The sequence below is a fragment of the Labeo rohita genome, chromosome 13 (assembly GCF_022985175.1).
Source record: "Labeo rohita strain BAU-BD-2019 chromosome 13, IGBB_LRoh.1.0, whole genome shotgun sequence".
Lineage (NCBI taxonomy): Eukaryota > Metazoa > Chordata > Actinopteri > Cypriniformes > Cyprinidae > Labeo > Labeo rohita.
Window position 1 is genome coordinate 23,378,028 of NC_066881.1, and position 22,179 is coordinate 23,400,206.

At 37.5% G+C, this 22,179-nt stretch overlaps 2 protein-coding genes across 2 annotated transcripts in view; one reads left to right on the forward strand and one right to left on the reverse strand.

Annotated features, from left to right (window-relative positions):
• Positions 1-295: 295 nt before the first annotated feature.
• The window catches only part of brf1a (BRF1 RNA polymerase III transcription initiation factor subunit a), a 56,072-nt gene continuing 34,188 nt past the window's right edge, over positions 296-22,179 (forward strand). The window contains exons 1-6 of the mRNA XM_051125459.1: positions 296-676; positions 5,120-5,337; positions 6,624-6,704; positions 11,007-11,180; positions 15,736-15,767; positions 17,090-17,162. Of these exons, the coding sequence (XP_050981416.1) occupies positions 5,160-5,337; positions 6,624-6,704; positions 11,007-11,180; positions 15,736-15,767; positions 17,090-17,162 (538 nt within the window). The 5' untranslated portion in view covers positions 296-676; positions 5,120-5,159. The remainder of the gene's footprint in view (positions 677-5,119; positions 5,338-6,623; positions 6,705-11,006; positions 11,181-15,735; positions 15,768-17,089; positions 17,163-22,179) is intronic.
• On the reverse strand, positions 17,723-21,793 carry btbd6a (BTB (POZ) domain containing 6a). The gene is given in 5 exon segments (XM_051125468.1): positions 17,723-17,898; positions 17,900-18,896; positions 20,553-20,671; positions 20,808-20,898; positions 21,074-21,793. Coding segments are annotated over 5 exon segments (1,623 nt in total). The 5' UTR covers positions 21,454-21,793; the 3' UTR covers positions 17,723-17,862.

A 22,179-nucleotide genomic window follows, 5' to 3' on the forward strand; every position in this document is an offset into this window, starting at 1 on the left:
ATTAATAATATTTGTAATGTGTAATAATATTTCACACCCTATTTCTGTATTTGTTATAAAATAAATGCAGCCCTGATGAGCATAAGAAACTTATTTTAAAAACATTAAAAATCTTACTGATCCCAAACTTAAACGGCAGTGCATATTAGTGTTTTACTATGCACATGATGGATAGTCTTGCGGAATTCTATTGAGCACAAAGTTGCAAGTTACGTTTACATGTTACGTCAGTGATCAGTGCGTTTCCGACCATGTTATTACACAGGGAAATCAAGCAATAGGTCACTACTCTATCGCAATCTTTGGGTCGAATACTTATGTATTTACTTATTTTTGAGAAATATTTTGATCAAAAAGAACGCCGGCGTTTATAATATGGTGTTATTGTCTCTTAAGGTATATTATAACGGTAACAAGTAGTTATTTCCCCCCCTCCGCACTCACATTGGTATGAGCCGTATAGCACGCTGACTGGAAACATGTGTTTTTGCCGGCTTGTCATGTAGACAAATATATCACAGCTTTTGGTTAATAATAAAGTTATACAGTCTGTAAAACGACTGAGAAGCAAGAATACACAGGTTGTTACCTCGACAGACAGAAACTGAAAGGCCTTTACGGGCTCTCTGGACCAGACAGGTGAAGCCTGCGCTTGGTTATCTTCCAACGGTTTGAGGTACTTTTTCTTTTTAATCTCAATAATTAACCAGTCGACATCTGCACAGATCGTTACGGTTATTCAGTAGGTTTTGGGAGATTCCAGATTTGCTTGTCAAGCACAAGATTGCCACGTTGCAAACTGGAATCAACGGTGCTGATTGCATGACAGTGATTAGAAGAGCGTAACGTTAACTTCCTGTGACTATCAAGGATCGTGCTCCTTTTGAAGATCTAGTCTGTTTTATATGGTACAGGGCGTTCAAACCGATAACGATTAGTGTCATTTTGCAACGTGGGCTTGTTAGAGGTGCAGTTCGGTTCGTAAGCGATTGGCGGCGCTGCTGTGCCGCTTTTAACTTGAGAAATCTGTGTTTTTCTTAGACCAGTGATGACAAATGTATCACCTGGGAGCCCTGAATGACCCCAAGATAGGGTGATCCCTTACTTCAAAATATGAGACTAAATAGGGTTCAGATCTAGATTTTGATCTGGTCAAAACAAGCCGCTTCTTGGTTGTCTTTGCGGTGTGGGCAAGAGCATTTTATTGTTGAACAATAACATCTGATTGTTCCTCTTTAGATAACAACTTTTATTTGAGAAGCAAGCCATTTTGCAACAGAGGGTTTGTACTTTAGTCATGGTTTGGTCATTTACCTGGAGGTGTGGCCATACTGATGATAGTCAGATGTAAACAACAGCATGGATTGCTTGGTTAATGGACTGAATACATTGTTCTGCCAATTTATGCTTTCTAAACCACGGAAAAAATGTGCGGAAGCTGCTAAATCATATAGGGCAAGACTTAGTAAGCAGGAAAGGGTGCAATATTTTGACTAACAAAAGTTAATAGGTGGTAAAGATATGTACAAGCAGTATTATTAAAGATATTAGCCTAATATTTCATCTACCTGAGCAGAAATGACAAGCAAAAACATGAATGTTGTCAAGATTATTGCCCTGGAAACCCTGGTTCAGTTTGGCCAACAACAAACACCTTTGGGTCATTCCAGCTGGAATCATCAAATGGTCCCCACCTGACCCCCTCAGATTTGTCTGAAAAAAATTTATGTGATGGGTAATATGCCCAATAGATCATATACAAAATTTCAGATCTCTACTGTGCATACTTTTTTTTTTTTTTTACAAAAAATCTGTAAAAAAAAGTTTGTTTTTCACCCCGTTTTGGCATCACTGTCTGAGTGACCATGTTCAGACTAAAATATCTCCAGAACTATTTGTGCCAGGTCCATGAAATTTTCTGGGCTAAGAGTCTTAGTCCAGAACTGCATGAATTACAACTCACAGCATTGTTACTGAATTTACACCTGAATGCTGGCCCTCTACTTTTCTTTGAAACTATTACTTTAAGGGTTTTCAGATGTCCATAGAAACCTCAATTTTCAATGTATAAGCATCAAACTTGGTAAATGGTCTGATATGTACCATGTCTTTCACATCCTTTGACATCAGACAATAGAGTCTTATGGATGTTGAGATATTAAGGTCCAAAAATTGAAAAAACTCATTTACACCAATGTTCAGAGCAATATTTCCCATGAATGACACCAGGTGTGAACATGAAACTTTTTTTTTTTTGAAAGAGCATGTTCTTATTGATAAAATATAAAAAAATTGGGATGGGGTTTTGCCTCATTTTTCTGTAATAATTTTTAAAAAAATCATTGTTGTGTGACATTCACAACTACTGTAGTACCAGCTATTTTTAACTCATATGCCTAAATTAATGCTATAATGCAGCATTCCATTGTGCTCGGGACTCGGGGAAATCCGACCTCCACCTCGGGAAAGTGCAAAGGAACGGCCACTTAAGTTGGGGTTCCGAAACACACACTCGGCCAGTTCAGTGCAGACCGAGTCGGTTGGAATTATCCAATGCAATATTTTATAGGGTGCAATATTTTGACTAACAAAAGTTAATAGGTGGTAAAGATATGTACAAGCAGTATTATTAAAGATATTAGCCTAATATTTCATCTACCTGAGCAGAAATGACAAGCAAAAACATGAATGTTGTCAAGATTATTGCCCTGGAAACCCTGGTTCAGTTTGGCCAACAACAAACACCTTTGGGTCATTCCAGTTGGAATCATCAAATGGTCCCCACCTGACCCCCTCAGATTTGTCTGAAAAAAATCTATGTGATGGGTAATATGCCCAATAGATCATAGTTGTAGAGTTGTAATTCATGCAGTTCTGGACTAGGACTCTTAGCCCAGAAAATTTCATGGACCTGGCACAACTAGTTCTGGAGATATTTCAGTCTGAACATGATCACTCAGACTGTGATGCCAAAACGGGGTAAAAAAACAAACTTTTTTACAGATTTTTTGTGAAAAAAGTACGCACAGTAGAGATCTGAAATTTTGTATATAATCTATTGGGCATATTACCCATCAAATGGATTTGTTTCAGACAAATCTGAGGAGGTCAGGTGGGGAACTTTTCCAAAATTTGATGATTCCAGCTGGAATGACCCCTTTTGTTCCTCAGACAGTTTTTTGCACTCTTCTCCTTGTTTTGTTAACTTTTAACAGCCTCCAAATGTTTCGGTCTGACCGATTAGTACAGCCCAGAACATGACAATAATTGACCATTTTCACCAGCAATAATCAGCTAAATTTGCGGGTTCCGTTTGGTTCAGTGGCATTGTTTACGTTTAGTGCCACTAATATGGTCGATTGATGGCGTGTCATCAAAACACACTATATTCTTGTACACTCCAAAGCATTAATTGACTTTTCACAGTGAAGCAGCTCACCAGTACGAGCAGCTGAAAAGGCTCCATCATCTTTCTTCATGCTTCATTGTGATAAAAATGCATTCATTTTTGTATGTCTTGCCAGATCTTCAAAGACACTGTTCTGGTGAATCACTGTGCAACTCCTTTTCTATCACAATTCATTACTCTACACAAATCTGCTGTACCACTCTGAACCAAGCTTTCCATATTCTGCCAAAAACTTAATTATGTCTTTGATGTTTTTCTGAGACAGGATTGGCTTTTTAAGGAGTGTATTTGCTTAAATCTTGCTAATTTCCTTGCCTGTAATTTGTGGTTAAGACCATTAAAAGCTTAGTGTTTAACCGTTTTAGGCTTGGCCCTTTTTTGCCCTGGAGTGTATGTGGAGAATATTTGTGTTAAATTGGTAACATGTCTTATATTGTACACCCTAATAAAGTGAGATCTTCAAACCTTTAAAATAATGGTAACACTTTACAATAAGGTATGATTTCTTAACATTAGTTAATACCAGTTAATTTGTACTAACGATGAGCAATATATTTTTACAGAATTTAAGAATACAGTTCCTCATTGTTTGTTTACATTGCATTAACCAATGTTTAAAGATACATTTTGATTTTGAAATCTATAAGTTCATGTTAACTAATGTGTTTAACTAATGTTAAGACATGAAACCTGTTTTTTTTCGTTTAAAACTAGAGCTGTCAATAGAATAAAATAACTGTTTTTAAAGGAGTAGTTCACCCAAAAATGAAAATTTACTCACCCTCAGGCCATCTAAGATGTAGATGGGTGTGGAGAAATTCTGAACAGATTTGGAGAAATTTAGCATTGCAATAATCCACACGACTCAAGTCCATCAGATAAAGTCTTGTGAAGCAAGAAGTTGCATGTTTGTAATAAACAAATTCATCATTAAAAAAGATAGTTCACCCAAAAATGAAAATTCTGTCATTAATTGCTCATTGTAATGTTGTTCCAAATCCGTGAGACCTTTGTTCATCTTCAGAACACAAACTAAGATATTTTTGATGAAATCTGAGAGCTTTCTGACCCTGCATAGATGGCAATGCAACTGAAATGGTCCCAGCCCGAGAAACATAATAAGGACATTGTTAAAATAGTCCATGTGACATCAGCGGTTCAACCTTAATTTTATGAAGCTGCGAGAATACGTTGTTGTGCAAAGAAAACAAAAATAACAGCTTTATTTAACAATTCTTCTCCTCCAAATCGCATATTCTGCCGTTATCGAGAATATCGCAACGCATGCGCATATGTTCCTCTGCACATAAACAACAAGGCACTGCGTATGCATGTTCTATGTCAGCAGTACTATGCACATGCGTTGTTTATGTCTAGAGGTACTGTCCTTACTATGTTTCAGTTGCATTGCTGTCTATGCAGGGTCAGAAAGCTCTTGGATTTCTTAAAAATATCTTAATTTGTGTTCTGAAGACGAATGAAGGTCTTAGGGGTTTGGAACGACATGAGGTGTGTAATTAATGACAGAATTTTTATTTTAGGGTGAACTACACCTTTAAGATTATTTTTAACTTAAAATCACTGCTTCTGGCTAAACTATGAATCCTCTATCCATAATATAGCTTTCTTAGTTTGCCACTGATGCCATTACACTGTAGCTGTACCTAGGATTCACTCTGTGTTATCTCATGTGTTTTTACATGCATGTAGAGATCATCCCCAGTGTTGTGTGTGCTGATTGGTCGGGACCATGAGGAAGTGTAAGAACTGTGGGGGGACGGACATTGATGTGGACCAGGCACGGGGTGATGCCGTGTGCATGGGATGCGGTTCTGTGCTGGAGGACAACATCATCGTTTCCGAGGTAACCTTCGTGGAAAACAGTGGAGGAGGATCGTCCGCCGTCGGCCAGTTTGTTGCTGGTGACTGTGAGTGTTGGTTCATCTACTCCAAACAAGGACAATTTTGCACTGAATATGTGTCATTTGTTTTAATATATAAATAAAGGAATACTTAATGTGAGCTTATGAGAAACCGAATATGTACATGGAATGAAGGCCATGGTTTCCTCTCCTATTATTATTTGACTGTCTATCTGTTTGTCTCAGTCTCTCTCACTTAAGGAATTACATGAAAAGGTGTTTGCAGAGATATTGTCTGAAATGTTCAAACAGAGACATCCATTAGATAGGGTTGATAACTCTGACTGTATATGGTCTCCTAAATTATTTGTAATATTCTTTCAGTCAGCTATCAGTCTGTTTTTAATTACCTAGAGTGCTAATCCAAATAGGGGTACATGGTTTAAAATCAAATTGATGTAACTGATTATATGAAAAATATACAGATATTTCCTCTCAAAACCAGAAATGAAAATTCTGTCATTAATTACTCACCCTCATGTTGTCCAGAATCTGTAAGACCTTTGTTTATCTTCACAACACAAATTAAGATATTTTTGATGAAATACAAAAGCTTTCAGGCCCTACGTTGTTGAATTAAGTCATTATTTTTGTTTTCGTGTTCTTGTAGCTTCATAAAATAAAGGTTGAATAAGTTTTTTGGCCTTTGAACATTGTAATTACATTATTGTCTATGTAGGGTCAGCTCTTAGATATAATAAAAAATAACTTTATTTGTATTCTGAAGATGAGCAAAGGTCTTAGGGGTTTGGAACGACATGAGGGTGAGTAATTAATGACAGGATTTTTTATTTTTGGGTAAACTATCCCTTTAAGAGTTTTTGTTTTGAACTGCAGTACCGTCTTCAAACAGCAGATGGCTGTCAAGTTATTATTATTATTTTTTAATAATGTCCTACAGTGAAGACTTTAGTGGAAGCTGGTTTTTAACAGCTCATCTACTTTTGGCTAGTATTAGATTTTTAAATATGGGTGTTGTTGTTACCTTTCTTTTAAGATAAGTCATTAGATGTATTATGCAAGCTGAAGATTACTAGGCAAGGCAAGTTTGTTTGTACAGTAGGAATACTAATGGTTCACAGAGGCATAATAAAACAAAAAATGTATATGAATTTTAGACCATTTAATAGCATACATATATTAAAAACATTGAGAAAGTTACTGAAAAGATGTATTATGACAAATTAAAAAAGAAACAAAGTATAATGCTTGGTTATAAGATGTGCGTGGGCCTGTTTTTATAGTATTGTTGTTATTATTACTGATATAATTTATTTTTTGCCGTATTGTAGCATCTGGAAATGTGCCATCATTGGGAGGAAACTTCCACACTGGGGTTGGGAGGGAGTCAAGAGCTGCCACTCTGCAGAATGGTGAGTGTTTATATACATTATATGCTTTCCATGAAGAATTCATATGCACTTTATCCACCCTTCATTTACCTCTTGACAGAAAGACACAAAAATTAAGCACAAAAGTTTTGAATTGTTCATTAAAACTACATTTATTTGATTAGACATAAATAGTAACCATTTAAAATAACTGTTTATCATATGTATACATTTTATTTATTTATATGATGACAAAGCTGAATTTTCAGCAGCCTTTACTCCAATCGTCTTTGGGAAATGAGCCCTCAGAAATCATTTTAATATGCTGATTTGATGCTCAAAAATAATTTCTTCTCCTTATTATTAATGCTAAAACAACTGCTTTTTATGCAAAACGTGATACATTTTTTAGCATTCTTTAATTAATAGAAAGTTCAACAGTACAGTGTTTATTTAAAATATTTGTAACATTATAAATTACTCTCTTTTGTGCATTTTAATTTGTGAAATGAAAAATTCCTAATGGTTTTTATGAAATTAAAAATTTGTGGTTTTAACTTTTTAGATTTTATGCCTAAGGTATCTTATCTCTATACCCTTTATGACTTTCACTTCATTCTCACAGTTTGTAATCTAAATATTTGAACTGCTTTGTCTTGATTCCTTCACACAGAGCTGTAAATGTTTATAGTTTTAATCTTTTCTAACATACAAATTTCATGTTCTTTGCATTAAGTATGTGTCATTGTAAAGTTTTGTAATTTGTAGTTTCTAAATTTGCCAAAGCATTTTGAAACTGATTTCCTGTAAATATGAGTCACTGACAATTTAACAACTTGTACAGTATTGTTTGTTTTATATATGTCCGTGTAATGTTCCATTCCATCAAACAACATGATTGAGCAAGATGGTTAAGTATATGCGTCCTGTGTTTCAAAGAAAGGGGGATTCTTTGGAATCTGTGGGCTTGTGTAATGTGGTTTCAAGTTAAGCGTGTGAGGTTCATTTCAGCCAGATGGTAATAGTTGTTTTTGAAAGAGGCTTATTAAGCCTGAGAAGTCAGAAGGTGTGGTGCGTTTATGTGCTTTTGTGTAGTAACCGATGAATCAGATTGTTCAGACAACCGTATGGTCTGTGTGTGAGCTGGGAGGGAGATGCAGAGGCCACTTTTATTTGTGTGTGTGTGTGGGAATGTACACATGTGATTAATGGCCTCATGTCTGCATCGAGATTTATACTATCTGTGTGTGGTGAGAGAACAAAAGATGTTCTGTGAGATCTTGCGTCTGTATAAACAGATCTGCTTTCAACTTGAAGATGCTCTCCTCCCACTCCAAAAGACTCATATCTGTTCTTAAACAGCACGTCCACAGCAGGTGCTCATACAGAACGTAACTAAACCTTTACTTTGTAGTAACTTTGTAAAAACACACATTTTGATTGTGGTTAAACTGTTTTTGGCATTAACTTTAAAAATAGTAGAAGCACTTTAAAGGAGAAGTCCACTTCCAAAACAAAGATTCACGTATAATGTACTCAGCCCTTGTCATCCAAGATGTTCATGTCTTTCTTTCTTCAGTCGTAAAGAAATAGTTTTTTGAGGAAAACATTTCAGCATTTTTCTCCTTTTAATGGACTGATATGGTGCCCCGATTTTGATCTTCCAAAATGCAGTTTAAATGCGGCTTCAAACGATCCCAGATGTGGTTGTAAACGATCCCAGCCGAGGAAGAAGGGTCGTATCTAGCAAAACAATCTGTTATTTTCTTTAAAAAAATACTTTTTAATCTCAAACGCTCATCTTGCCTTTCTCTCCATGAACTCTGTGTATTCTGTCGAAAAACTCCAATCGTATTTTCTCCATCAACTTAAAGGGGTCATCGGATGCTCACTTTTACATGTTGTTTTAACATTAATGTTTGTTGGCAGTATATGTACAAATCTACCCTATAATGATAAAAATCCATGCATTGGTTTTTAATTAATCTGTAAACATAATATTCCCTTTTTCAAATCGAGCCATTCTCAGATGCCTGTCGTTGTGGCGTCACACCAACAGAGGCCGCTCCCACGATAGTTGATTGACATGAGCGTTTTACCTTAGATCAGCTGTAACAGTCCGACCTCCATTGTTTTGATGCCGGAGCAGGGATGTAAGTTAGACAAGAGTATCTCCGATTGAGCGATTGAGGTGTTGTGTTGCTGGATGTAATAATGAACATAGTGGTCGTCATTTACTCCCGACATCTGAGCCGCTGAAGATGCAGTGGATTACATTTGTTTGTGAAGGGAATGCGCCTCCTGATCTACATATATCCGTCTATGTTCACGCGAATCATTCATGATCCAGCTTCACTTACAGCAGAAGTGAGTATAAGTTTTTTTTTATGAATCTTTGCGATCGCCTTTCCTAATAATGTGCTAGTTAGCAAGTTTAGTGGCTAAACGCAGCTAAACGTAGCTAAATGCAGCTAAAGCAAACAGACTCGTCTCTCCACAGAGAGAAGAGAGGGGCGGGGCGAGCAGAGCTTATTTGCATTTAAAGCAGCCTCGACCAGAATGAGATGATTTTTGCAGAGCTGATTTTGGCAAGGTAAAAATGGTGTTGTTTTACACAACCATTGAGAATTTTTAACCAAAGTATATTATAGACTTTTCGTTAAGACCCTAAAGAATCATATCAACTTGTGGAAAATGGCCATCCGATGACCCCTATAAAAAATTATTTCAAAATTATCCTACATCGCTGCAGAAGTTCCGACCCAGTTTTTGCAACGTGAACATGCAAAGAAGATCAAACACCCTTAACAGATAAGGTAAAACAACGATATAGGTTGTTTTCGAAGATGAGGGAGAACATGAGATGGGAGTTTTTCGACATACCCTAACTGTCATGAACTGGAACAAAAACAGTCCAGGTTTGCCAAAGCATTTTGAAACTGATTTCCTGTGAATATGAGTCACTGACAATTTAACAACTTGTACAGTATTGTTTGTTTTATATATGTCCGTGTAATGTTCCATTCCATCAAACAGCAAAAACAAAAACAGTCCAAGCAGAGTAAGACAAGATAAGCGTTTGGCATTAAAAAGTATATAAGTTGTATTCCTTTTTATTAAAATAACCGATTGTTATACTACATAAGACCCTTCTTTCTCGGCTGGGATCGTTTACAACCGCATTTGGGATCGTTTGAAGCCACATTTAAACTGCATTTTGGAAGTTCAAAATCGGGGCACCATATCCGTCCATTATATGGAGAAAAATGCTGAAATGTTTTCCTCAAAAAACATAATTTCTTTACAACTAAAGAAAGAAAGACATGAACATTGTGGATGACAAGGGGGTGAGTAAATTATCTGTAAATTGTTGTTCTGGAAGTGGACTTCTCCTTTAAAAGCATTATTTTAGTTGACTGCAACAAGGAAAAATACACACTTCAGTATACTTACAGTAGATTTCACCTAGAAATCTAGAAATCTCTTTAGTAACACTTACCATACTTTCCAGTTTTATTCATATCCATATTCTGGTTCTGTTCATATATCGTTTGACTGATCTAATCAATTATTTCCTAAAGCATGGTGAAAATGTATTTTCCGCCCTATAGTTTTTGTTTCTGCTGTTACACTTGAATGTATGTAAAAACATGGAAGAAAAGATCTGTTACTATTTTTGTTTCTATTTTTGCCTAGGAAAAAATGCTAAACCAAGAATAATCTGTGAATAATCTGATTTAAAAATCACTCCAAAGTGCTTCAGTTGTTTTTGTTTGTTCGGTTTGTTTAGATTTAAACACAACATAGAGTTCTACTGGTAACCCAAAGATTGTTGGTTCAAACCCAAAAGGGGCAAACCAGGGGCTTTACCGTGTGTTTCCGCTGTTAAATTTCACTCAAAAATTAAAATTCTGTCATTAATTACTCACCCTTATGTCGTTCCAAACACCGTAAGACCGTTGTTCATCTTCAGAACACAAATTAAGGTACTTTTGATTAAATCAGAGAGCTTTCTTACCCTGCATAGACAGCAAAAAGTATTGTAGCTTCATAAAATTACAGTTGAACCACTGATGTCTGTCACATGGACTATTTTAATGATGTCCTTACTACCTTTCTGGGCCTTGAATGTGGTAGTCACATTGCTGGGTCATGAAAGATAGATTAATTGTTGTTCTGAAGATGAATTAAGTTCTTGCGGTTTTGGAACGACATTAGCGTGAGTAATTAATGCCAGAATTTTCATTTTTGGGTGAACTATCCCTTTCACTTCTAAGGGATTAATGAACTGTAAATGTGCTGTTAAAAGGCCTGACTGTTTTGTTTTGATTGTGTTTTGTTCAGCTAAGCGACAAATTAATCATCTCGGTCATCAGCTTCAAATGAATCAGCACTGTCTGGACACTGCCTTCAACTTTTACAAGATGGCCCTCTGCAAGCATCTGACCAGAGGACGCAAATCATCCCACGTCATCGCTGCCTGTCTCTACCTCGTCTGCCGAACAGAGGGAACACCTCGTATCCTTTTAGCTATGAGGTGACGGAAACATTCAGAGAAAGTGTCTGTTATTCAGGGTGTGAATGGTTTAGGATGGGTATTTTTACATAGTTGTGATGCTAACTTGAGAAGATACTGATTGATTGATTTTTTTTTTTTTTTTTTTTTTTAATGTTTTTTTTTTTAAAGAAGTCTCTTCTGCTCACCAAGCCTTTACTATTTAAAATAACACTTTTCTATTTGATTTTATTTTAAAGTGTAATTTATTCCTATGATTTCACAGGTGAATTATTAGCATAATTACTCCAGTCACATGATGGAGAAATAATTCTAATATTCTGATCTTTGGGTCTTTCTATTCATCGAAGAATCCTAAAAACAATGTACTCAACTGTTTGAAATATTGATAATAATAATAATTATGTTTCTTAAACAACAAATCAGCATATTAGAATGATTTCTGAAGGATCATGTGACAGTGAAGACTGGAGTAATGATGCTTAAAATTAAGCTTTGTTCACAGAAATGAATTACATTTTAAAATGCATTCAAATAGAAAGCAGTTATTTTAAATAGTAAATGTATTTTGGATCAAATAAATGCAGACTTGGTGAGCAGAAGAGACTTCTTTAAAAAACATAAAAAAAATCCTACTGTCCAAAACTTTTGACAGATATATATATATATATGTATATATGAGGAGAGATTGCAAAATAGAATGAGGAGTAAAAGTGACTCAGATTGCATTTCATGGAAAGAAGACGGAGCGGTAAGGAAGAGGAGAGATTGAGCAAGAGGGGTCCTCTGTGGGAGCTGATAGTCAATGGTGTTAGTCAGTCGTCTTGATTTGGTCTCCTCACATATGTCTGTCTGCATTCCCTACCGCACACAAACACTCACAGCGTTTAATGCTTAGTCATATAGCCTTGGTTCTCCTGTGTGTGAACACTCATGATTTTTGTAATAATCATCCTACACTCTCACACTGACTCACTGAGTCAGAGTCTAACACAGGTTGTTATCTTTACTGTGTATGTGTATAAAATCATCGACTTCCTGTTTAGCCTACGTTGCAGCGAGACCTCATCTGGTGTCTGAGACGGGGTCTCGCTTGTATTAGAGTTGGCCTTTTCAGGGTGTTTATGTGCGTTCAAATTGAGGCAGGAAATAAGGCAGGGAGTGTCTCTCAGGAGACTGCATTAGGCCTGCATTACACAGAAAAAACTTCTCTGGAACACCCTGCTTTAGTTTATTATAGTTTGAGTGTTTTTTTAATAATCTTGTAGGGGGTTGGAGGCGAGGCCTGGCGGTAAGTGCACATCCTCAGGCGTTTTACCTCATGCGGTGCAAGTTCAAATCCGGATCATGACATTTCCTGATCCATTTCTATGTCTTCTACAAGACATTTCCAGTTATTAAAACGAGCAAATGGATCTAAATAAATTAGTGCTCTCAAACGATTGATCGCATCCAAAATAAAAGTTTTTGTTTACATAATATTTGTGTGTACTGTGTGTATTTATTATGTGTTTATATAAATATACACACGCATGCAAGGGCATTTTTAAGAAAAATTTTATATATTGAAGATATTTATATGTCATATCAATTAGATGAATATAAATATATACATGTAAATGCATGCAAATATTTTCAAAATATATACTGTATGTGTGTGTATTTATATATACATAAATATAGCTGCAAGCAGTGATAACGGGGGATCAAGCACTTTAAGACATTTAAGCACATTACATATTATTGGAATTACATATTATTTATCAAAAGGCATTACATATTATTTATCAAGCCTATAAATACCTAAATCAGTGATTAAAAAAAAAAAAGCTTTTTTGGCAAATCCAGGTCATTTACTATAGAAATTTGATTTTTTTTTTTTTTATGACTGTAGTAGCACCAGCTGTGGTCAGATATCCCTAAAACTTTGCATGTTTGTTTAGAATCACCTGTTGCTTGTGTTTACTAGGTTTTGTGAAGTTTTGAGTTTTCATTTAGGCTTTATAGGTATTTGGGGAGTTCAGATGCAAAAGCCTTTAAATCCATCTGACGTTTTTCTTTAAAATAAGCATTTTTATCAGGCTTCTATGTATAAGTTTCTACCTAAGTACCAGTACCTCTGATTGGGCTGAGGCTGGGATTTAGCGAGTTTAAAGTAAAAGTATTTGGACGTATACTATGTTCGAGAGCATTCACTCAGTATCAGTATCTTATTTTTGACCAAGGTGGCTTTTAGAGGGTTTTGCATCTGAACTCTTCATTTGTACAGGCCCTTTTTTACAAACAACCTTGTTATAGCTTGCCAAAGGGTAAATTTCAACTCTTTTTTTTTTTTCTTTTTTTTAATTATTGGCCTAGAGAGTCCAGAGAATTGCACTGCAGTGTTTTTTTCAGATTGACTAAAAAACCTAGGAATAGTTCTCAAAAGTATTTTTATTTTTTTTTTTACATTTTTTTTTTTACATTTTTTTTTTTTTTTTTTTTTTTTACCGTCTAACAAACACTTGATTGACAGCAGTGGTTCTAGAGGCAAAGTTATTCGGAACGAGGTGGTCTATCGTATAATACGAGTATCGTACATATGTGTGAAAAACCAGGCAATATACATTTGTTTACGTCCTTGAAATGCGATATTGCCCCCCTGTTTTTTTCAGTTCGATTGGCCTCCGTTAACCTGCTCAAGGTGCTCAGAGTTCATCGGCCTATGGCAGTCATGATTTTTGAGATATGCAAATGTCTTAATAGCCACTTGTGGCAACTTTGGATCAAGACAGTGCGTACCGATTTTCATGTCGATAGGACAAACTGTGGTGTAGTTATGGCCGTTGTTAGTTTTTTTTCCTCTTATAGCACCACCAGGTGGCCAAGCTCTGCGACTTTTTGTTTTTTTTTTTTTTTTTGTCAGGTGACCACAGATTCAGCTCTTACATACACGTTGTGAGTTTGGCAAAGATATCTCATTCCGTTCAAAATTTATGGCCGTTTTAGTAAAGGCAGCCCTGCCCGCTTTGAACATTTTGGTGTTCCTTTTGTGATGGAGAGTCGAAAGTTCAACTTTTTTTTGGTAATTATTGATATTTACTTCCCAAAGAACCTTTATGCTCTGGTTTGGTTCAGATCGAGCGAAAAACCTAGGACTAGTTTGCAAAAGTAGGTTTTTCAAAAAAATACTAAATTTCACTTGATGATGGACAAATCTGAGGCGTGTGTTTTGCATGAGCCAAGGATTCCAATGACATGAGCCACTTGAGCCTGTGAGAAACGGTTAAGGAATTATGAGCAATTTCATAATTTATAAAAATAAAGTGGGTATGAATGTGTCGTCTTTCTAATGGTAACCAACTCAAAACGTTCTCTCCACCAGCATGAGGTGCAATCGATAACTGACACATTTATGGATGAATGGATGGATGTTTAATTGGACCAGTTTATTGATATAGAAATGCTGCTTGTGAAAACGCTCAAGTACGAGGTGATTTTATTCAGCTTTCATCTGCTTTCTACAGTCTAAAAATGTTACTCACATATGTGTGCATTTGGATTTTCATGGACGATGCTGCTCGCTTTCACTTGTCCAAAAAAATGCATAAATAGAGGGAACAGAAGCTAACAGCGTGTATCTTTCCGTCTCTCTGAGATTACGTAATGTACGTGTTCAGTCAGACGTCTGGTAGGGTTACATAAGAACTCATGAGAGAGCTTTCACTTTCTGCACAGGAGGATGAAGGCTGTGTGTGTGTGTGTGAGTGGGAGAGAGAGAGAGAGAGAGAGAGAGCGCGCAAAGCATTGTTGGTCTCAATCTCCACTGGAAAGGGTAAATTTAGCCAAACAACTAGAATTATTTTCCAAATGTCAGCCTCCAATGGTTTTTTGCTTTCAGGATAGTTCTAAAACACCACTCCGGCTGAGTTTGTGGACTACTGTAGCTGTATTCCCATTTTATATTTGACTGTTTTTTTTAATACTTTGACACTTGAACACTGTAAATTCTTTAAAATATCGTCTGTAAAGTGATTAGAGAAGACATTAATGGCCTTTAGCTAATTTTTCCATATGTGAGATGTCTCCCTGGAAAGGTTAAATCCTAAAAAATGAGCATGAGTTTAACCAGGTCATCCATAATCCCGCAATTTAGAATTATCTCTTATTGTTGCCAGGGTGACTGAAAATCCCACAATGACGTTTTTTTAATGGGATGTTTTAATACACTTTGTCTTGATTGGACAGGTGTATTGGTCTCCATGGACACAGAGTACTCGGTTGCTGGGAGACAAGGAATTCCAGGGTTCACGGGTTGGTGGTTCCGTGGAGCTTTGCTCAAAGAGGGAAAATGTCAAGCAAAGGGACCAAATCTGACCAAAATCCCTTTCTTCTTCTTGCCTGTCTATCTCTTCTTCAAGTGTCTCTGTACATGCTTGCGTTATTATGGTCATTATTGCACAGTACCTAGAGTATTAGACTAAAGAGTAAAGGTCATGGGTTTGATGCCAAGAAAATACTATGGATAGCTATGGATAAAATTAATTCCTGTACCGTTTCTTTAATGCACTTTCTCAGACATGCTGCTGGACTTGAGTGACCTCCTGCAAGTAAGTCCAGCATATCTATCTATCATATATATATATATATATATATTTGACCCTGGACCACAAAACGGGAATATTTGTAACAGTATACATTGTATTGGTCAAAATGATACATTTTTCTTTTATGCCAAAAATCATTAGGATATTAAGTAAAGCTCATGTTCCTTGAAGATATTTTGTAAATGTCCTACTGTAAATATATCAAAAGTAAATTTTTTAGTAGTAATATGCATTGCTAAGAACTTTATTTTGACAACTTTAAAGGCAGTTTTCTCCAGATTTTCGATTAGTTGTTTTTCGGCCAAATATATAATTTTAAATATATATTTATATAAACAAAATATATCTAATTTTTCTTTAAACCTAGTAATACATTTTGGAAATTTGTAATTTTTAAAATAAAAGGTTATGCACTGTTTTAGGTCAAATAAAAGCAAATTTGTGACATCATTCATGTGAAAGGGAGCCAAACGAAATGCTAAAACATTCTAAAGTTCATGTACATTTTTAATTACAGCTTTTCACTCAGACTTATGCTAGTATAATTTACAACGAATATGCATTAAATAGTAACGTGATGCAAAATAAATGCACTTTCACTACCATCCCAGACGTTTGAACCCAGTTAGTGTTCGAAAGCCATTTTCGTCCAGCTGGTGTGTCCGTTTTATATTTTTACCCTCCCAGCTGTCCTATTAAACCCCCTCCCTGTCCCACACGCTAACACGCAGATCCTGTCCACTGCGGTATTTGAGTCATTAGGGGATTTTGCCAGTGAAAGGACCCATAAATTCCTTTGCTCTCCCCCAGACAGAGGAGCTCTTTTGAGGCATAAGGCTGTCGCCGCCCCTCTCAGGTCAGGAGTGTGTGAGGGCCATCCTACTTTTCAGTGCTCACGACCTTTGACATCAACCAAAAAAGATTCCTCTTTACTGCCACAGGGCCCAGATGGAAGAAACAGGGTGTTTGTGCTTATGCATGTGCGTCATTTTTCATGGATATCTTATTTTTTTAATAATATTAAGGTGGTCCTTTATGATAAGCGCTGAGTTATATGATGTTTTATGAAATATTTTTGTTATTGTAGTTCATCCTCTAAGGATAAGACACAGATATAGAGTTTGTGAGAAAGTGAAGACTCTGTGGTGATGCTGGTACAGATCCAAACCCCAGAGCTATGAACTCTGCAACCTTCAGCATCTGTTAAAATACAGCGTTATCTTCCTTTATCTTATATCTCCCCCTCTTTCTGTATTTGTAGTCATTTTTTTCCTTAACCACAAATTTGTGTCCATTTCTCACTCTTTCTTTCTTTCATTCCCTAGGTGAATGTGTATGTTTTGGGAAAGACCTTCCTTGTTTTAGCCAGAGAGCTGTGTATCAACGCACCAGCTATTGGTAAGCATCACATAAGTGACATTGTAGTTTCCCATGATGCTTTGCTGTTCATCCACATTGACTGGTACTGTGTAGTGCTGCTGTTAATGCCCAGAGGGTGCCGTGCAACTGTAAATTAAGCTTTTCTTGCAATGTAAATGTTTAACCTGAACTGAACACTTGACTGTGTTTTAAGTAGTCAGTCAGTCATTGAAGTTTAGATGAGAAAATGACACTTCTCAGTTTTAAGGTTTTGAAAGGTCAAACTTTACCCAGAGTGAAACCGTAAAGACAAGTCTTATAACTGTGCATTAGACAAAAGAGAACAAAATACTGTTTGATGAATAAAAACAAATATTTTATGATTTTGCAGGCTCTTGAAACCCTTTTTAGGTCACTCAGCATCAAGCTGTCAACAAATAACCATTAAATAACAAGACAGAGGAAAAGCTGCCTAGTTTCAAGTGCAAACTGCCCATGATTCACTATACACAGGCAGAATATTGAATAATTAGAAATAAAATGTGCTTAAATTAAAGTACATGTTATAAGAAATAAATAAGTTCGGGCAGCATTCCATTATATGCGAGACGTAAAAACGAATGAGAGGGGATCGTCTCCTCTTCTAGTAGTGTCTTGCAGCTATATTGTGAGTAAAGGCATTTATTCGAGAGGGGAAACCCCCCCTGCTGTCTCTTCATTAAGGGATCAGTCCAAGTTTTCATGCATAAAATATCAGCTCTGGAATCTGTCCCCCCCTGCACCCCTGTCCCATTAGTACTGTCAGAGGAACACTGAAACTGAAAGGTGACTTTCCCACACTGCACTTCTGTCATTCCTTCCTGTCCAAAATAACTTAGCTCGCTCCCGTCAAGAACGGCGCTAACCGTGTAGAACGCATCTTGCTCCACTTGTACTGGGTGCTCGAACCACACGGGGAACGTTGAGCTAGAACCGTCTGACACAAATTTGGTCAAGTTTTGTGCCAGAAGCACTCCCTGTCTTTTCAGTTCAATTCTGACGCTATATTCCGCCTTCCCTCCGCTGGAACCATACAGGCCGAGTCCGGCGATAAACACGCGCTTGTCCACAGCGAACTGGATGCTGTCGCAGCGTCCACGGTAGCGCCACTGGTTGCTTCGGTATGCAGAAGATTGGAACCGGTGACAGCGTTGCGGCGTCAGCCCCTTTCTGGGCGCAACCGGGAATCCCAGTGCAGGTTTCGTAGCAGCCGTGTACCAGAGAAAGATGCTGTGTGTTTCCTCAAGGGTTAAAATGTTCGACTGCGCAGCTCCGTCTGCATATTCCTGCAGTGTCATAGAAGGCAGACGCACAAGGTGCAATGCCTTCCCCAGCATGGAGCGCTGGTTCTGTGGCGTTGGGGTCAGGCCTTGTCTCCGACACTCTGCGTCGGCCCATCCCAGAACGGCTTGGAAGACCACTGCCTCTTTCACATTTAGGGTTTCCCTCTGTAAGATGTGTTCCAGTGTGGGCAGGTCGATCTCGGTGAAGCCTTCTGAGCGCAGTGCAAGCTCCGCCTGGGCGTCGATCACTTCCCAACACCTCTGAGTGAGCTCCGGCTCCTCAAACAGCCGACTTTGAGATAGCAGCACGCATGCGTTTCGCGCCTCCAGGCTCGTCTCGAGGAAACCCACACATGCGCGAGCCAGAGCAGACACCAGGTATTTCTTGGCAGCGTAAAGCGTGGCCAGTACTGTGTCGGCCGCCAGCTCTATCTCATCACTGTACATGTATCTGATAAAGAAGAGGGAGATAGAGAGGTTAGGGTCAATTTTAAAGGGATAGTTCACCCAAAAATGAAAATTCTGTCATTAATTCCTCACAGTCATGCCGTTCCAAACCCGTAAGACTTTCGTTCATTTTTGGAGCACAAATTAGAGAAGTCCACTTCCAGTACAACAATTTACAGATAATGTCCTCACCCCCTTGTCATCCAAGATGTTCATGTCTTTCTTTCTTCAGTTGTAAAGAAATTGTTTTTTGAGGAAAACATTTCAGGATTTTTCTCCATATAATGGACTGATATGGTGCCCCGATTTTGAACTTCCAAAATGCAGTTGAAATGCGGCTTCAAGCGATCCCAAATGCGGTTGTAAATGATTCCAGCCAAGGAAGAAGGGTCTTATCTAGCGAAACGATCGGTTATTTTCATAAAAATAATACAATTTATATACTTTTCAATGTCAAACGCTTGTCTTGTTTTGCTATTCCCGACCTCTGTTTTTGTTCCGGTTCATGACAGTTAGGGTATGTCGAAAAACTTCCATCTTATGTTCTCCCTCAACTTCAAAATATCGCTGTTTTACCTTTTTTGTTAAGGGTGTTTGATCATCTTTGTATGTTCACTTTGCAGAGACTGGGTTGGTACTTCTGCAGCGATGTAGGATGATTTTGAAATGATTTTGAATTTGAGGAAGAAAATACGATGGGAGTTTTTCGACACACCCTAACTGTCTTGAGCCAGAATACACAGAGTTCAGACAGAGCAAGACAAGATGGGCATTTGAGATTAAAAAGTATTTAAAATAGTATTTTTTTTTTTTTTGGAAGTTCAAAATCGGGGCACCATATCAGTCCAGTATATGGAGAAAAATGCTGAAATGTTTTCCTCAAAAAACAATTCTTTACGACTGAAGAAAGAAAGACACAAACATCTTGGATGATAAGGGGGTGAGTACATTATATGTAAATTGTTGTTCTGGAAGTGGACTTCTCCTTTAAGATATTTGTGATGAAATCCTTAAATAGTCCATGTGACATCACTGGCATCACTGTTTATGAAATTAACAATATTTTAGAGAAAAGCGAGCACCTGCATCGTGATACTCTCCAAAATGGCGCTAGGGTGACAGAGAAGAATTGTTGAATAAAATCTTTATATTTGTTAAATTATGGTTGAACCACTGATGTCACATGGACTATTTTGTCGATGTTCTTGGTATCTTTCTGGACCTTTGACCATGGTAGGACTCTTGCTGTCTATGCAGGGTCAGAAAGCTCTCGGATTTCATCAAAAATACCTTAATTTGTGTTCCAAAGATGAACGAAGGTCTTACAGACTTGGAACAGCATGAGAGTGAGAAATTAATGACAGAATTTTAATTTTTGCCTGAACTAACTCTTTAAGTTTAAAGCATAAAACGCTGATCTGTTTAACATGCTCTTTTTTTATTGCATCACTACTGCTTTAAATAGTGACTTCCCCGGGAAAAAGTACATCATTCGCATTCGCAATCCAATAAACGATCTCTAATAGCTCTGAAATAAGAGGGCGACTCCTAAACCAAGACATCACTGTCGGGGCCTCTGTGAACCCATCTGTGCTGCCTGGCATGAAAGCCCAGTCGCCCTGTTATTAATGCCCGGATGTGATTAGTGAGTGAGTCTTACTTGAGCAGGATGAGAAAAGCAGCGGGTTCCACATCTGGAATATGGATATCAGAATCCCCTTCCGCGAGATCCCCGTAAAACATGGCACAGAAAACAGAGCTCCCCACTGCCAGCACATACTGAGAGAGGGGGGAAGAGACAAACCATCAGTGTTTTATCTAATTCCTGGATTTCTTCCTTTTTTTGACACCTATTTCTGTTCAGCTGATGGTTCAGTTTTGGTGACAAAAAAAAAAGAGAGGTGTGTGGGCTCACCTTATGTGCTGGGACCCTTTCTGATTCACCGGGTGTACCAACAATGAAATGAACATCTGCCATGTGTTCATTATTGAACATTAGTGCATTTCTGCAAGTAAACATAAATAAATTTAGTCAAATTTTAAATTATATTATTTAATAAATGTTTAGATATGATAATTATATATAAGATAAAATTACATATTAAATATATTAAACATCTAAATAGACGCTTTATGAATCTCTCTGTGGAATCTCTCATTAATCTTGATTTAATGTCTTGCCTTTCGCGTAATGTCGGGTGCGCGGAGTTCCAGCTGGGAATTTCCACGTTGTTGTTGTTGATGTTTTGCTCTGTGGTCGGTGTGGTGGCGATGGACGCGGTGGTCTGCGCAACCGGCTCCACGCTCCTCTTTTTCTCTGGCAGGCTCAGCATCACAGTCCCGTTCTTCTGCACTGTGGCGTGATCGTTCACCGGGCACAGTTCCGCTGCCATCCTTTTCTTAAGGGAAAGAGTTAAGATGTTATAGCACAGAGACAGCCTGCCGGGGTGCTTGTTTGTCCGCTTCAACTTCTTTAACGTTTCGGGGAGCAGAAGTAAAAAAGTAACACATTTCATGATCCGGCCATGATGGGACAGCTTGCATTCCGGCGCAGTGGGCATCAGAACAAAAAAGTTTGCCAAAATGCGCTTAGAAAAAATAAGTGTCAGCTACAACCGTGGTCCGTGGTATTCCTAAATAATATTGCGTGGTGTCCGTGGAAACAAAAACAGCTTCGCTGTCATTAAACGGTCACGTAAATATTCATATTTCAGAGAAAAATTCATAGATATGCCATCCTCTTTTTTCCCTCACAGCCTCTTATACCGAAAACTCCGATCCAAATCGGGTTGAAATCACTCAGAAACCTTCCAACAAATAGAGTATGTAGTCTTATAACAGCCAAGCAGGTCTTTCCTCTGCTGTGGCCACACGGAATGATGAAGTTTGAGTTTATTTTGAGCTCTCTCTCTTTCGTCTGACGTCAGAAGTGGAGGGTTGTCTCTCCAAGAGCTCTCTATCCCTCCTATAATTCTGTGTTGCCATGTCTGGCTGTTATAAGCAACAGCATTATGTGTTGTTTTGGGGATTATTCACAGTATGTATATGTGAATATATGGATATACACACACAATATATATACATTTTTCTTATATATTGAATATATTTATCGTACATATCCATTGCCACGAACCAGAGTGTTTGTTTTTGTACGCGGGATCTGGCAACCCTGCGAAAATAGAATCTCTCTGTGGACTATATGCAGTGATGGGGATTTTAAATTTTTCATATATACAACTACATGTTTATAAGTTTATACTATAAACGTCTCCTGTAATGTTCCGAAT